The 15,503-nt window shown below is 47.6% G+C and overlaps 1 protein-coding gene across 4 annotated transcripts in view; it reads right to left on the reverse strand.

Moving 5' to 3' along the window:
* Lrrc20 (leucine rich repeat containing 20) overlaps window positions 1-15,503 on the reverse strand; it is a 59,100-nt gene that overhangs the window by 11,570 nt on the left and 32,027 nt on the right. For all 4 annotated transcript variants that reach the window (XM_090346481.1, XM_090346478.1, XM_090346479.1 and 1 more), the window contains exon 4: window positions 12,462-12,629. In XM_090346481.1, the coding sequence (XP_090202607.1) occupies window positions 12,462-12,629 (168 nt within the window). The remainder of the gene's footprint in view (window positions 1-12,461; window positions 12,630-15,503) is intronic.

Raw genomic sequence — 15,503 nt, forward strand, 5'->3', positions numbered from 1 at the left:
ACAGCTCCACTTGCAGCTTTTTGTCCCCTAATTGAAGCTAACAGTCTCATGGACCCTCCTATATGAGCTGGTTTTGAACTTCAATCCTTAGGATTCTAGCTAGGCATGAGCCTCCAGGGAGGGCTGAGTGGATCCAGAGGGGCCAAGTGCACTAATTGAGAGGCCATAGCCATGGATTGAGGCTCCCGTCTTGGCTCAACCATTCAGAGCAGTGCAACCTCAGGGCCTGAGCACTCATCAATCTGTCTTGTAAGACAATAGCTAGTGCTCTAGCCCAAGGTTGTCTCAAACTCTCAATTCTATGTCAACCTCCCAAGTACTGGGACTACAACTGTGAACCACCACATCTGGCTCTTCATCTTCATCTTTAAAAGAGCCATCTGCCTCTTGGTCTGTCAGTGGGAACACAGTGGACACGGAGAAGACCAAAAGGCTCTCTCCAAGGAGGATGGTTACTAAAGCACAGAATGTGGTGCGCAACCTGTGCAGAGGATGAGATACCAATAACATTTTAAGAATGCACAGTGAGCCTAAAACATGTGTGTATGTGTGCACATATATGCACATGTATGCATACATGCTAGTACTGGGACTTGATCTCGGGGCCTGGGCATTGTCCCTGAGCTTTTTTTTTCTTTTTTTTTGCGGGGGGGGGGGGAGTGGTAGTGGGCCTGGGTGCTGTCCCTAAGCTTTTCAGCTCAAGGCTACCACCCTACCCCTTGAGCCACAGCACCACTTCCATTGTTTTTCTTTTTTTTTTTTTATTGTTGGGATAATGTATCACTTTCAGTTTTCTAGTGGTTAATTGGAGATAAGAGTCTCAGGTTCTTTAGTGCCTGGTATGGCTCTGAACTGAAATCCTCAGATCTCAGCCTCCTGAGTAGGTAGGATTACAGGTGTGAACCACCACACCCGGCTTGTCCCTGATTTTTTGTACTCAAGGCTAGCACCCTATTACTTGAGCCACAGTTCCACTTTTGGCTCTTGTGGTGGTTAGCTGGAGATATGAGTCTCATGGACTATCCTGCTCAGACTGGCTTTGAACCGTGATTCTCAGATCTCAGCTTCCTGAATAGCTAGGATGACAGGTGTGAGCCACCAGCACCCAGGTAGAAATGTACTTTATGCCCTTGAATTTAGGAGCTTCAAGGGGAGAGAAATGCAAAGGAGAAAAGCTCTAGTCTCCACTCCTTCCTCCTCACATCAGTTGGGCCAGCAAAGGCAGGCTAATAGACATGGAGCACAATCACCTTTCTATCCTGGGTCTGGCGTGCAGTCAGAGCCTACTCATAACATTTTTCTTAATAATACTGTTGCTGTCTTGTGGCTCTGGAGACCGCTGGATGAGTACCTCACATTGCCGGGCCCACGCCTAGCAGTTATTATCTTCCTCAGCGCTCTTCCTCCTCCCACTGTAGACTGCTCTCCATCACTGGAAGCTCTTACTTAGATGTTCTGGGAAGAACCTTAGCGATAATGACAATTTCTCATTGTGGCTCAATTGCCTGCCTGCCATCCTCTCCTTCACAGCTGGTAGTATAGGTATTTATTTAACTAGGTTGTCAGAACTGTCTTGTCTAACTGCCAAGCATAAAGAACAGTAAGGTGACAGGCTGCAAGACAGAGACATAACTGCCTTTCCTTCTCCTGGGTGGTGGTGGTAGTGGTATGCTGATGGCTCCTTCCTAAATCCTTCTCCATCTTAGGCAATTAACGGAATTAAGACCAAGTTCACTTATCTTTCTGCTCATCACAAGATAAGTAAGACCTCCCTTCCAACTGGACAAAGGACACAACTTCCAGGATAACTCACGAGGTAGGAGCTGCCCTGAGGACCAGCTCCTGGGTAACACAATAAGCCAAGCAGGAGGCATGCTAGAGATAGGGATACAGGCTAAGGGGGAGGATGCCAGCAATGCCAGGGAGCTGAGGAAGGGACAAGAAAGTGGGGAGGGTCTAGCCTGTGGCATACCAGCTCGTGTCCACCAATCTACTCTTGGATTTGTAGCATTTGCACATTTTTAATTTTCGTGGCATTTATCCTCTCACCAGGCTGGTATCAAACAACCACCATAATAGTGCCTTTGCTGGACTATATTGTATCAGACCAGACTGCAGATTCCCAGAAGAGGAAGCTAAAGCTTGGTCATCTTCTCCTGACCTACACTGGAATTCTTTTACATAAACTTGCATTTTAAGATTGACCCAGGGGCTGGGAGTGTGGCCTAGTGGTAGAGTACTTACCTAGCATGCACAAAGCTCTGGGTTCGATTCCTCGGTACCACATGTACAGAAAAAGCCAGAAGTGGTGCTGTGGCTCAAGAAGTAGCCTTGAGAAAAGCTCAAGGATAGTGTCCAGGCCCTGAGTTCAAGCCCCAAAGCTGACCAAAATCTGGGACTGTCAGCTATTTTTGGCTTACTGACAAAGTTCCTGCTGGAATGCCAGTGAGCCAGCCATAGCTGAGGGAAACTAGGAATGCGAGTTTCATGGGGTGGCTGAGCAGCATGTCCAGGGACCAGCAGACAGTCAACTAGAGGGAAGATGCAAGTGCAGACAGTTAAGCTGTGCTTCCCTCTCGCCAACTTGTTCTGGTCGTGAATTCCTCACACACTTACCACAGACATTACAGGATGGGGGATGGCTACAGCTCCTTCAGGAGCTGCAATGAGGTTTTAGCAGTGCACGTTTATATTGCCTCCTCTCCCCCCACCCCAAAACAGGTTTGGTTTCTGTGTGCTTCCAAGCAGAGACGAGACCCCATGCCTAGCGCAGAAACATGGTCAGTGGTCAAAGGCGCTGATCTAGCACAGCACTTCTGTCTCACTTGCACACAGATATCATTTGGAGAGTTCTTGAAGGTCATGAATTCCGAGGCTGTCCAGTAGAGATCCTGATTTAATGGGCATGGGATGTGGTCTGGACTCAGAGGTGTGTAGAAGCTCACTGAGTAATGTCAACGGGTTTGCACTCCTCTGTGAGGATTAATGAGGGAAGCTGGTGAAGTATTGTCAAGGAGGATCTGCAGTGAGAAGCCGCTTCCCTGGGCGGGGTGAGCCATCAGGAAGAGATTGATGGCCTGTGGGGTCTAGGGAAAGCTGTCTCATTACCTTACATTGTCTCTCTTCTTCGAGGGAGAGTGTCTTCCCTCCCAACCATTGTTCTATCTGTCTGTCATAACTCTCCTGTTGCTTTTTATGATTCTGCAATTATGTGCCAACTCTTCTCTCCCAGTTCAGCACTTCCCCTCCCCCCAAACCAAGCCAAAACACTGTCCTGAAGAGCTGGAGCTCTGCTAGGCCTGGAATCCTGGCTCATACCTAGATGGCACGACCAAGTTCTTTAACTTTCCCTGTGCTACACAGTTTCAGTGAGGAGGATTAAGCCACATCATCCTTGAGAAGAGCTGGGGGTGAAGTCTCTGAAGACATTACTATAACCCACCATGCATTACTCCCATGGGAGTGGGGAACTTGGTTTCTCTTTGTATCTCAGCTTGGGACCTGGCACAGAGTTGACATTCATCTAAACCCATGTCCATGCCTCCACATGCTTCTTATGCCCCGGATAAAGGCTGGACTTGATAATCGGGATCTAGAGTTGTTCTCCAGCACTTTGGACAGAGCCAGGGATGGAACTGGCCAATGAACACAGCATGGAAATATCTGGTTATGTTTTAATCCAATGTCAACAAATTTCTTACTGTTCACCTGTGTACTACTCACGGAGCACTAACAGTGTTCTGGAGTCCTGGTTTATCAAGGTTTTACCATGCAGTAGACAGCAAAGAGAACGTCATATGGACAAAGATGAAGTATGTGGGAAGTCTGCTTAGATGCCCTGTGAGCAGTCATGTGAGGGTAGAGGCTCAAAACAGGAGCTGATCTCAACTGGAATCCAGGAGTCACTTTATTTGCATTAATCAATATTGAAGCTTATTTGTTTACTCCTAAACATGTTCCCCCATCAGGACTGCACAGCAGGCAGGCAGGCGAGCCCTGCCCATCTGTTTAATGATTATTTCCCCAATGCTGGCTGGCAGGAACTATGCCTACACCGATTACAATACTGCATGAGCTCTGAGATACTAGAAGAGTGTGGTACAGAGAGCACCAGACTGCTACCACCTTCCCTAGGATCTGGGATCAAATCCTGGCCAGGCTTGAAGGCTGCTGTGGTCACTGCTTCTTCTCATGTACCAAGTGGCCATCTCAAATCCCTTGATGAGGAAGAAAGGGAGTGGGTGGGGGGGGAGGAAGGGCCTGCCACTCTAGCACTTACTGTCAGTTCTCTGCAGTCAGCCATTCTGTGCAGCAAAGTCATTACTTCTGAATCTTTCCAAGCTATTTCAAAATCACAGAGTGATTTTGGGTGACTCACTGAGGTCTTGCTCAACTCTCAGAGTCCATGATTACATTCTACAAGTCCTCATCTGACCTGTCCTTTGTGTCCTTAACAGCCAGCACCGACTGAGCAGATCTCCTTGCTCATCAGCACTGCTCTAAGGTCCACACACACAAACTCTCTTAGAGGAGGAAATAGAAGAAGCAAGAGACAAAACAAATGGCTGGAAAGATAAGCCCACTGATTTTCCCTGAGCCCTTGCCATTGGGGCCCGGCTACTCAACCCTGCAGTAGTGTCAGGCTATGAGGCTCAGCTTCAGAGCCCCAACCTGCACCATGCCCTCCCCCGCCCCCCACACCCACAAGGCAGCCTTGAAGATCTTAGGCTCACAGCTGCCCTGTGCCCTTCTCCACCTTCCTGATTACTGGAGGAATGAATTCCTCTGGAGGGTTTCATTTGTGGCATTCTGACATTAATTGTTCGTAGCCTGGCCTCCAGTGCTTTTGGAAGCACATTCAAATTTCCCACAGATCCTCCTTTCCCCAGGTATCCAGGATGAATATGGCTTCCTCTGCTCTATGAGCCGCTGTGTGGGAGATCAGGTGAAACCCAATGATTACAAAGCCCTGCTTTGTAAATAAAATAAAATAATAAATAAATATAAAACAAGATAATACAATAATTAAAATAAAACAAAGTAATAAAATAAAAGCTGAAATGCATCAATGTCATTGGTCCTCTAAAGGGTTGTAAGGGTACAGATACAAACCATCCTTTATATTCTGGGATGAGGAAACTGAGTCTCTGTCTTCAATTAAATGACCTTAAACAGATGGTGAGTGGTGAAGCTGAGACCTAGATATAGATCGTCAGCTTCCATTTATCATCGGTCCTATCATCTCTAAAGTGCTAAGCAGGAAGTCTGTCAATGCCAATTACCACCTTGGCAGAAATGGCTTGGTTCCCATCTGTGAGCTGCCTGGCGCCTACCAGTGATCTGGAATGACAGAGCAAGGTGCTTCAAGGTGTGTGCATAGGACAGGAGGAGGTGAAAAGGGCTCCTAGGGGCAAGGCAGAGTGCTGCAGTTCTTCAAGGACTGCACATATAGAGTCCTCCAGAAGAACAATGGTCAGCTGACCCCTGCCCTGTACTGTGGCCCATCAGGTCACCTCCATCCAGCTCTGAAGCAGCCATCCTATGCCTCTGGGATCCTGAGTGCTGCCCCCTGGGAAGTGACCCAGCAAGCTCAAGGGCACAGAGTGGAATGAGCCTGCTCAGGGCCAGCATTGGGGTGCTCACAGTAGCATGTGGCCAGGACTGAGGTTTACCAAGTAGTAGGAGAGCCAGTAGAAGGTGATCACAGGTACCTCTGGCCTTCAGTCTGGGGCTGTAATCTTCCCTGTTCTGCATACAAGGCAATGGAGGCTTGTAGAGATGTGGTGGCCAGCTTGTGCCCACAATGTGCCTGGGGCTTCACACTAGTGCCTTTACTGCCACTAGACATTGAGAAGCAAAGGCAAGGGGGCTGGGCAGGAGATGACTAGGGACAGTCGTCAGGATTGAATGGAAAGAACCTCTATAAGCCATGGGGGAGGGGGTAGAGAAAAGTACACTTTTACTTTTTTTAATTACCCTGGGAGGTAGAGGTAAAGGATGAAATGATCTTCCTTCCTGTGCAATCCAGAAAAACTGGTATCATACACCCTGAGCATACATTGAGAAGTCCCCCTGCCTCTGCATGGTTCACGTTGCCTTGTGTACCAAGGCCACACAGTGAGGGGCATATCTCCCCCTCTCCAACCCCCACCCCTGCCCCGCCCCACACCTAGCCTATAGGCAAGCCTACCCCCATGCCATCTAGAACTTGATGGGGTACAGTTATCAGGGGGACTTAATTAGCATGTGGCATCTATGTTTCTCTGCAGCCACAGAAATTCTGACTTAGGATGTATGAGAAAAGGCCTAGGAAGCTACACTTCGAATAGGTGGTCTTGGGTATGGGCTCTGAAGAGCATGCCTAGGAAATTCTACAAGTGGAAGGAGCTGGGCTTAGGAGGATGGTGAGGCCATGACCGCAGTGCTACCCAAGATGGCACCTGCTACTTAAGAGAGGGTCCTGCATTGACTCTTCTCAGGCACACTATTCACCCAGGATCTTGTTCAGCTGCATTCTGATTTGGAAGGCAGGAAGTAGAACTTCAAGTTCTGAGTTTCTACCAAGCTCCCAGGGGATGAAACTGAGAAGTGAGAGCCCAAGAGGGCATCCCAATTAGCTAGAGAGGAAGGCAGCTAGTTAAAGCAGACCTCTGTCCCCCACCTAGATTCTAGATTGAGTAGGCCTGGGGCAGGGCCTGAGAAAAGGATCTGATTGGACTGTTACTGATCCTGGGATTCCATTTAGTGGCTGGGATAGTGAGAAATGAATAGCGTAAGGATAGAATGGAGCAAATGCAGACTGAAGCATCCCTATAGAATACAGGGTCTCATGTGTATGTGCATGTGTGCGTGCGTGCATGCGTGTGTATGTTTGTGTGTGTGTGTGTGTGTGTGTGTGTGTGTGTGTGTGTGTTGGTACTGAGATTGGGTACTGTGTATGTCAGCCTGGGCACTGTCCTGGAGCTTTTCCACTTAAGGCTTATGCTCTACCATATGAACTACAACTCCACTTCTGGCTTTTTGGTAGTTACTTGGCCATAAGCATGTCATAGATTTTCCTGCCTGGGCTGGCTTCAAACTGAGATCCATAAATCTCAGTCTCCTGAGTAGCTAGGATTACAGGTATTAGTCACTGGTGCCACCCGTCTCTTAACTGTTGTTGCTTTGTTTGATAGAAGCACTTGTTCTTTGCTTTCTCCAAAGAAGTATGAGATAGAATGGGGGAAAACCAGGGAATTGAGAGTTACAGGAAGTCAGATTCTAGCTTAATTGAAGCAGTCTCCTGCTTGGCAAATAAAATATTCCAAGTCCATGATTTTCTCCTCACCCCCACATGTTCCAGCACTGAATTGCTACATAGCAGCAAGTCAGGGGAAATTCACGATGCTGCCATCCTCACCTACAAGTCCTGTGTCAGCTGCTGGGATGGGAGAGCTAACTCCTTCATCTTCCCATCACAGAGCCACAACACCACTCTTGGTCACACTTAGTGCTTCATCTCCCCACAAATCCTCCCTGGGAGCCTCCTGGAAGCTCCAGCCTTCAAGGATATACTGCAAGGACACTCTGACAGCTGTGTGCTCCCTCTGAGGACCACGGTGCCTCCCCTGCTGCTGACCATGTACTATCTGGCGATTTCATGCTTCTTCTTAAGTAACTCAAAGCCAGGATATGCAGTTTATTCACTCAATCTCTGCAAACTCCTTGCCACTCCAGAGACCAAATCTTCCCTAGCAGTCTTGTCTATTAACACTTGAAAGCTTCCATACCCTATATCCATGTATTCTGCATACAAGCATTTGCATTTGACCTGAGCGCAGTGGCTCACGCCTGTAATCCTAGCTACTCAGGAGGCTGAGATCAGAGGATCACAGTTCAAAGCCAGCCTGGGCACTAAAGTCCATGAGATTCTTATCTCCAATTAACTACTAGAAAACCAGAAATGGGGCTGTGGCTCTAGGAGTAGGGCGGTAGCCTTGGGTTGAAGAGCTCCAGGGACAGTGCCCAGGCCCAGACTTCAAGCCCCACAACTGACCAAAAAAATTGCACCTGTACTGATCATAAACAGTTGTTATTTCCTACGTGATGTAGCATCCCAACTATTTACATAACAGTTGTTCTTTCCTAAGTGATGTAGCATCCCAATTATTTACATGCATTCACATTGTGTGAAGTATCATAAACAATCTAGAGGTCATTCAAAGTAAATGAGAATAAATAAATGATTATATAAATACTTTCATCTTAGGTAAGAGAGCTTTAGCCTCTACAGGTTTTGGTAACCACAAGAGTCCTGGAACCAATCTCCATGAATATCAGGAGGCAACTCTACCATTTTCTGGCTTGGAAAGTATAGACAACATCTCCTATCTCCGCGGCAATTGGAAATGACTGCTTTCTGAACAGATGGTCTAAGCTGTAACCCCCCCTCTTTGGAATGCTCATAGCAAACATGTGCCTCACAGGCCAGTGTCTCAGGACCCAGGAGGTGTCCTACCGGGGTGGAAAGATCTGCTGCTGAGTATGCTCACTAGGAGGCAGCTGGGAGAAAGATAAGGCCCCCTGACCTGCTGTTCTCCTGTTTATCTCAGATTTAGCCACAGGCAGAGGGAATAAGATCTGAAAAAGGACTACCAAACCAAGAACACAGGCTATTTTGAGATGAAAGGATGAGAGAGAAGGAGATTGTATAATATGGCTGGAAGCATCCGCTGGGGCAGATTGGGGGAGGAGAGGCATCTAAATTGACTAAGAGCAGACCCCGCCTCATATCTCTGCAAAACCTTTTTTTTTTTTTTTTTTTTTGCCAGCCCTGGGTCTTGAACTCAGGGCCTGGGCACTGTCCTTGGGCTGTCTCAAGGCTATCACTCTACCACTTGAGCCACAGCACCACTTCTGGCTTTATCTGTGTATGCAGTACCGAGGAATCAGAGCCAGAGCTTCATGCATGCTAGGCAAGAACTCTACCAGTAGGCCACACTCCTGGCCCTGGTTATTTTGCCAGTCCTGGGGCTTGAGTTCAGGGCCTGAGCACTGTCCTTGGGCTTTCTGAAGGCTAGAACTCTACCGCCATTTCTGGATTTTTCTGTGTGTGTGGTACCGAGGAATCAAACCCAGGTCTTTGTGCATGCTAGACAAGCACTCTGCCACTAGGCCAAACTCCCAACCACCCCCCCCCCTTTTTTTTGCCAGTCCCAGGGCTTGTACTTGGGCCCCGAGCACTATCTTTGCTTTTCTGAAGGCTAGACCTCTACCGCTTGAGCCACAGCAACACTTTCGGCTTTTTTCTATGTATGTGGTACCAAGGAATCAGATCCAGGTCTTCATGCATGCTAGGCAAGCACTCTACCACTCAGCCCAGTTCCCAGCCCCCTGGAATTTTTTACAACAGTGTCCAACAGCAAGAAATACAATTTTCTGTCATGACCTTCCTGTAAAAAATATATATGTACGTATGTATACCTGTGCACACACATAGTAAAACTGAAATTAAAAGTCACAAAACTGTAATTACCATGTTACATGTGACATATCTGACATTTTCTATTCTATTGAAAATTACTGGTCTCAATCTAATCATTTGCCATTACAATTCTCTTCTGGCTCATGACTTGTGACAGAAATAATCTGCCTCACTGGATGTTGAGTATGTTCCGGACACCCAGTCTATGGAATTCTGCTCTACCATTCTCTCGAGCAACAGAATGCCTACAGTGTGCCTGTGGTTGTGGGGAGATCCACAGAGAGGAAGGCAAAGAGTGACATACAGACCAGAGGTCTGACTGTACAAGATGGCGACACCTAGGGCAGCTGCCCCATCATGTAGGGACATTCAGCCACCAGTGAGCACCCAGGAAAAGCACAGACACCTTCAGGGCTGAGCCTTGAAAAGCAGACAGCTCCCGGCCTGAATGCCCTGTTGAGATCCCTGTCCTTTTCTCCTCTGCAGAATGGAGCCCTTGCACTTCCTTTCTCCTTGGAATAGTCTAGAAGGGGGATGGTCAAGCAATCAACGACTGAATAGATCTCAGCGTTCAGATGCTGTGAGCCTCCAGGTTTTCCTGAAGCCAGGCCAGAGCATCTTTGGAGAGGTTTCTTAGGACAGATGCCCTTCTAATATATTTGGGGCCTTTGTGTCAGAGCCAATTATATTTTACTAACTGAGCTAAAGCTCTAAGGCGACAGATGTGTCTCAGAGATAGTTCTCCGTTAAAATTTTTTTTTTTGTTTTCCCAGCGCCCTCTGAGGGTTCTGAAGAGAAAAGATAAACCCTTTGGAAGGTTTCTGGAGTTCCTACTACTATTATTCCAACAGGAGATCAGCTACAACCTGAGAATAGCACAAAACTATTTTTCTTTTTTTTTTTTTTGACAGTCCTGGGCCTTGAACTCAGGGCCTGAGCACTGTCCTCAGACTTTTCTCAAGGCCAGAGCTCTATCACTTGAGCCACAGCACCATTTTCAGCTTTTTTCTTTTTTGTTTTTTTTTTTGCCAGTCCTGGGCTTGAGCTCAGGGCCTGAGCACTGTCCTTGGACTTTCTCAAGGCTAGAGCTCTACCACTTGAGCCTCAGCACCACTTCCGGTTTTTTGTATGTATGTGGTACCAAGGAATCGAACCCAGGTCTTTGTGCATGCTAGGCAAGCACTTTAACCACTTGGCCAAACTCACAGCCCGTCGGCTTTTTTCTATGTATGTGGTACTGAGGAACCGAACCCGGGTCTTCATGCATGCTAGGCAAGCACTCTACCACTAGGCCAAACTCCCAGCTCCACAAAGCTATTTCTACAGTGAAGAACATGCAGCTGGGGGCTCTCACCTCCCTCTGATAGAGAGTCATGACAAGTATGGGAGGGAAGGGAGTGGAGAGGGGAAGCTAATACTGGTTTGGGAAGTATTAAAGCTCCCAAGTAGCAAGAATGGGTCAGGGAGAGGAAGTAGGCAGAGAAATGGCTGTCCTTCCATTACGCCCTCTCCCTAACAATGGAGAGTAAAAATCATCCAAGTCTCCTGAGGTGGGGTGGCTCCCTGTGAAGAGTCAGGCACCTGCTGCTGAGGAAAAAACAGGGGCCTCTACTGAACAGGAGTAAATTTCCTACCTCAGCATCTCCATATCTCAACATGGCCAAGGCTGGGCAGTGTAAGGCCACACCACAGGCTGAGGTAACCAGGAAACAGCCTGATGTGATTTTTGCCTGGACAGCTGTGTAACAGGCACTTGGCCATGAATTTCTCTCAGATCTTCATTTTCTAGGTCAGACAAATAGGGGTAATCACCCTGCAGATACAATGTTGAGAAGATATAAGATGACCTACATGTAACAAGTTATTATTACTGTCAATTAAGAAAGGCAGAGGTGTGTATCTGTGAAAGCTTCCACTGCAGAGGTGCTGCTGTGAGATACTATCTCTTGTGGGAAAAGAAGCATGTTCTGCATTGCCTCCCAGAGACCAGTCAAGAAAACACCGTGGCAGACATGAGGATGAGGCTTTGGAATCGTGTATTTTCCTCCTGGCACTTCTATAGTCTCTCTGTGCAAACTGATGCCCTCTCCTAATGCCTTAGGACTGTAGTTCACTCATCCAAACAGACCTGGGATCACTATCATGGACTGTCCCACACCCCACACCCCACACAGCCAGAGCCTGCCTGCTGTGAGGCTGAGAGATGGGCTCACCACAGCATGAGGCAGCCATTTCTGTCAGGCAACCCAAAACACTAAAAAAAAAGCCTTTTGCTTTTAATCAAATGACATAATGGCTGCAAAGGGACTTAAAAAAAAATAAGAGCAAAATTGAAAGGGATTAGAAATAATAGCAGTAGCATTAGAATAAGTCTTAACGTTAGAAGCCCAGTGAGGTGAAATGGAGCCAGGCCAACTCCTTACCTCTCTACAGAGGTAAGGACACAGAGATACCCAGCAAATACCCAGTTTCCTCTGGGGAGATCAGACTGCCAGCTGAAGAGGACACTCAGTTCTTCAAAGTTCTGGTGAGACAGCGGTACTGCAAGAGAAGGGAGGGCCTGCCTCCAACCTCAGCAGGCTGCAGCTCCCTGGGGCTGTTGTTTGGAGAGGTTGTAGGATGGTTGGTGTCCTAGTGGTGGGACCCCAGGAGGTTGGGCTACAGGGAGGTGGTGTGTTTACACTACGAGCCACACAGAGGATATTATGACATGTCTGCTCTGTGGCCCATGCTCATCTACATTGGGTGGGAACCAATGTAGAAAGGCTCACAGCTTAGGGGTCTCAGAGACAGCTGAGACTGACAAATAGAGATCCAGAAGGGGATAGCTTGTAGTCCACAGTGGCTCAGCTCTTTCAGGAGAAGCCCTGGGTCATCTACTGGCAGGATCACACAGAGGCTACTTCTCAGGAATCCCTCTCCTGCTTGTGAAAGCTGAATCCCAGGCCCTGCAGAGTCTCATGCAACAGCAGCCCCAGACTGGACTGGACTCACTCACCCACAATTTCATTCTCCTCCAGGTTGATAGTCTCCAGTGCTGGCAGAGTGGTGAGCTGCTCAGGGAAGTCTTGGAACTGGTTCCGGGACAGATCAATAGACTTGAGGTATTGCAGGCTGCTGACCTCATTGGGGAGACGATGTAGGAAGTTCCCTTCCAGGCGGAGTTCTGGCACATGGAAGAAAGGAAGGTGAGATGGATGGGAAGGGGATCTGCTCAGAAGGGCATCAAGGAAAGCCCATCCCCTCCCCCACCTACAGGAAGTACTCTCAAATAACTGATTCCATGACAGGAGAAGAGCAATGTCCCCATGGCTGCCATGACCTGCCACCATCTTTCCAGTAGAGAATCACCTTCTTTTGTGTTAGAATGAAGATTTTCTTGACAGAAGCCTGAGACTAGTTGGAGTAAAGATCCTGAGATGAGCAGTCTACCTAAGAGATACCCAGTTTTCAAGTCCTTCCCTGATCTAGGGGGCCTCAGGGAGCCACCAAGTTCTTCCTGTGTCATGTGTCCTGGTTCTCTGCTTAAGTTATCACACTGACCAGACATGGATGGGTCCCTGCCCCAGAGCAGCTACTCTGAAAGCTAACTAGCAACCTATGCAAGGACCTGTGTGTGAGAAGGCTGGGCTAGACTGTGATGAGACAGGCCAGAGTACAGGCTGAAGCTGAAATGCTGACAGAGAGGCTAGGGAGCCCCTGGAAGACCTGTATGAGGAGCAGTGAGAGACAGAACCAAGATCAATACGTGGGAAACATACCGCAGGGTCTTAAGGAGAGAATGGGGAACCTTGTTGCTTGGTGCCAAACCCAATCAGGCCACCTCCAGCTATTTACTCAGTCACTGAGCCTAATAAGGTCTCAGTTTCCTCATCTGAGCAGATGGCTGATAATAACTTCTGCCTCACAAGGCTATTGAGGATTGATTGAGTCTGTTAACACAGATAAAAGCACCAAAATAGAGGTAACAGGGCCCCCATTTATATTTGACCATCCTGTGAGCCCCTCCTCTGTTACAAAAGCCTCCACATCCTGTCTGATTCAAATGAAACAGAGGCCCCAGCATGTCATGTGACCTGAAGAGCATCTTTCCCTCATCTTTCCAGAGCTAGTTTTGTGAGTAGATAACCAGTAGTCATACAAGGTCTCATTCTCAGAAGGGGCCTACTGTTGCAGTGAAATGTTCTGTAGGCCTTCTCCAAAGTTTTCATTATTTTACCTTTGAAACAGTGTTCAGTAAGGAACACAGGGGTGGTAGAGTCTCAGCTCCAACACAGCCCTGCCTCCCTGTCCCCCTTAACTCCCTTCCTCCTGGGATGAGCTGTCAATAGCTCCTGCTCTCTCAGGCCCCAGGGACTGGCTGGTGTCCTTTAGTCCCTGCTCTGTGATTGACGCAACCTCTACCCTCAGTAAAGAGTCCAGGCCAGGCTCTCTGTTGTGTCAGGAGCATCAAGGTGGGAGTTCTTCCCTATCCCTTGCCTAGAATTCTTAGCAGTACCATAGTATGCCTGGTGGGTAGCCAGCTAGAGGCTCCCACCCTCCCTTTACCTAGGTACCAAGCCTACCTTAGCACCTAGTGTGTTAAATGACTCTTGGGGTTGCCTGGCTGCTATGGGTTAGGCCAGGGCAAAGTAGTTCGTAAGATCAGAAAACCAGCCACTGTCAGGCCCAAAAGGGCATGGATGGGAGAGGAGACCCTGTACTGGAGGTGGGTAAGGACATTTGTGCGCCTGCTGCTTCTGTTACGAGGCTGGAATTCTTTGTGCCCCACTGAAAACAGCTCCAGAAACCAGCCACATAATATGAGTTGCATAATTTCCAGATTTCACAAGTGAGAGAAATGCTCTGATAATGGCACATAAAGCTAGCACAGTATAACACAAAGATGAATGGTATAATCTGCACTCAGTCTTCATTTTTTTCTTACTGACAATGACATTAAGTAACAAAGGAAAAACTACAGGATATGAAGAGATAGCAAAAGAAAGGAAGCTTTCTATTGACTTTATGGCACTTTCCTCAATTGGCAATTCCTTTTACAACTACTTAAAGATAGTAATATAAAGGTTATAATTTTATTTAAAGTCTTGTACTTCGCTCTGCAAGGGTGGAGGGCAAGCACTGTGGTGCTGGCCCTTCCTCTGGGCTCTATATTCTTGTATCGCTCCAGAAGATGGCCTTGGATTGAGGGAGACACTTGGGTTGATGGACTTCAGGACCCCAAAACCTACCAGGATGTGGTTGTGCACACCTATAATCCCAGCCTTCAGGAGGGGAAGACAGGAAATTACAAGTTTAAGGCCAGCTTGGACTACACAGAGAGTCCCAAGCCACTTGAGTGGGTCTACATAGGGAGACTGTCTCCAAACACAAACAAAAACAAAACCCTCTAAGTATAAAAATGCATAAGGGCTGAGAGCTGGTGGCTCACACCTGTAATCCTAGATACTCAGGAGGCTGAGATCTGCGGATCATGGTTCAACGCCAGTCTGGGTGAGAAAATCTGTGAGATTCTTATCCTCAGTTAACAACCAGAAAACAAAAAGTTGAGCTGTAGCTTAAAGTGGTAGTTAGCCTTGAGCAAAAAAGCTCAAGGACAGTAAGCTCCATAACCTACAATAGATGGACAGACAGACAGACATAAAGATAATTTGAAAAATATCCCTGCTAGGCTCTGGCTGTTTGGGACCACAATCCTTAGATCTTTTAACTTAGCTAGGTAACAGGAGTGAGCCACCAGCACGTGACATTACTGGGTTATACTGAAATGTTAGCCCTGCTAAAATAGGAATTCTTCCAGTTGGTTTCTGTCCCCTCCCCGACAGTATTCATTTCCAATTATTTCCCAATGAGTTCGTATACGGTTGACCTCCTCCCATAAGAGCACTGGCTGCATGAATATGGTGCTTTTGCTCTTATAAAAAAATACTCTTGGGCTGGGAGTTTGGCCTAGTGGTAGAGTGCTTGCCTAGCATGCATGAAGACCTGGGTTCGATTCCTTGGTACCACATACTTAGAAAAAGCCAGAAGTGGTGCTGAG

This window comes from Megascapheus bottae, chromosome 15 (assembly GCF_031878675.1).
Source record: "Megascapheus bottae isolate mThoBot1 chromosome 15, mThoBot2.hap1, whole genome shotgun sequence".
Taxonomy (NCBI): Eukaryota; Metazoa; Chordata; class Mammalia; order Rodentia; family Geomyidae; genus Megascapheus; species Megascapheus bottae.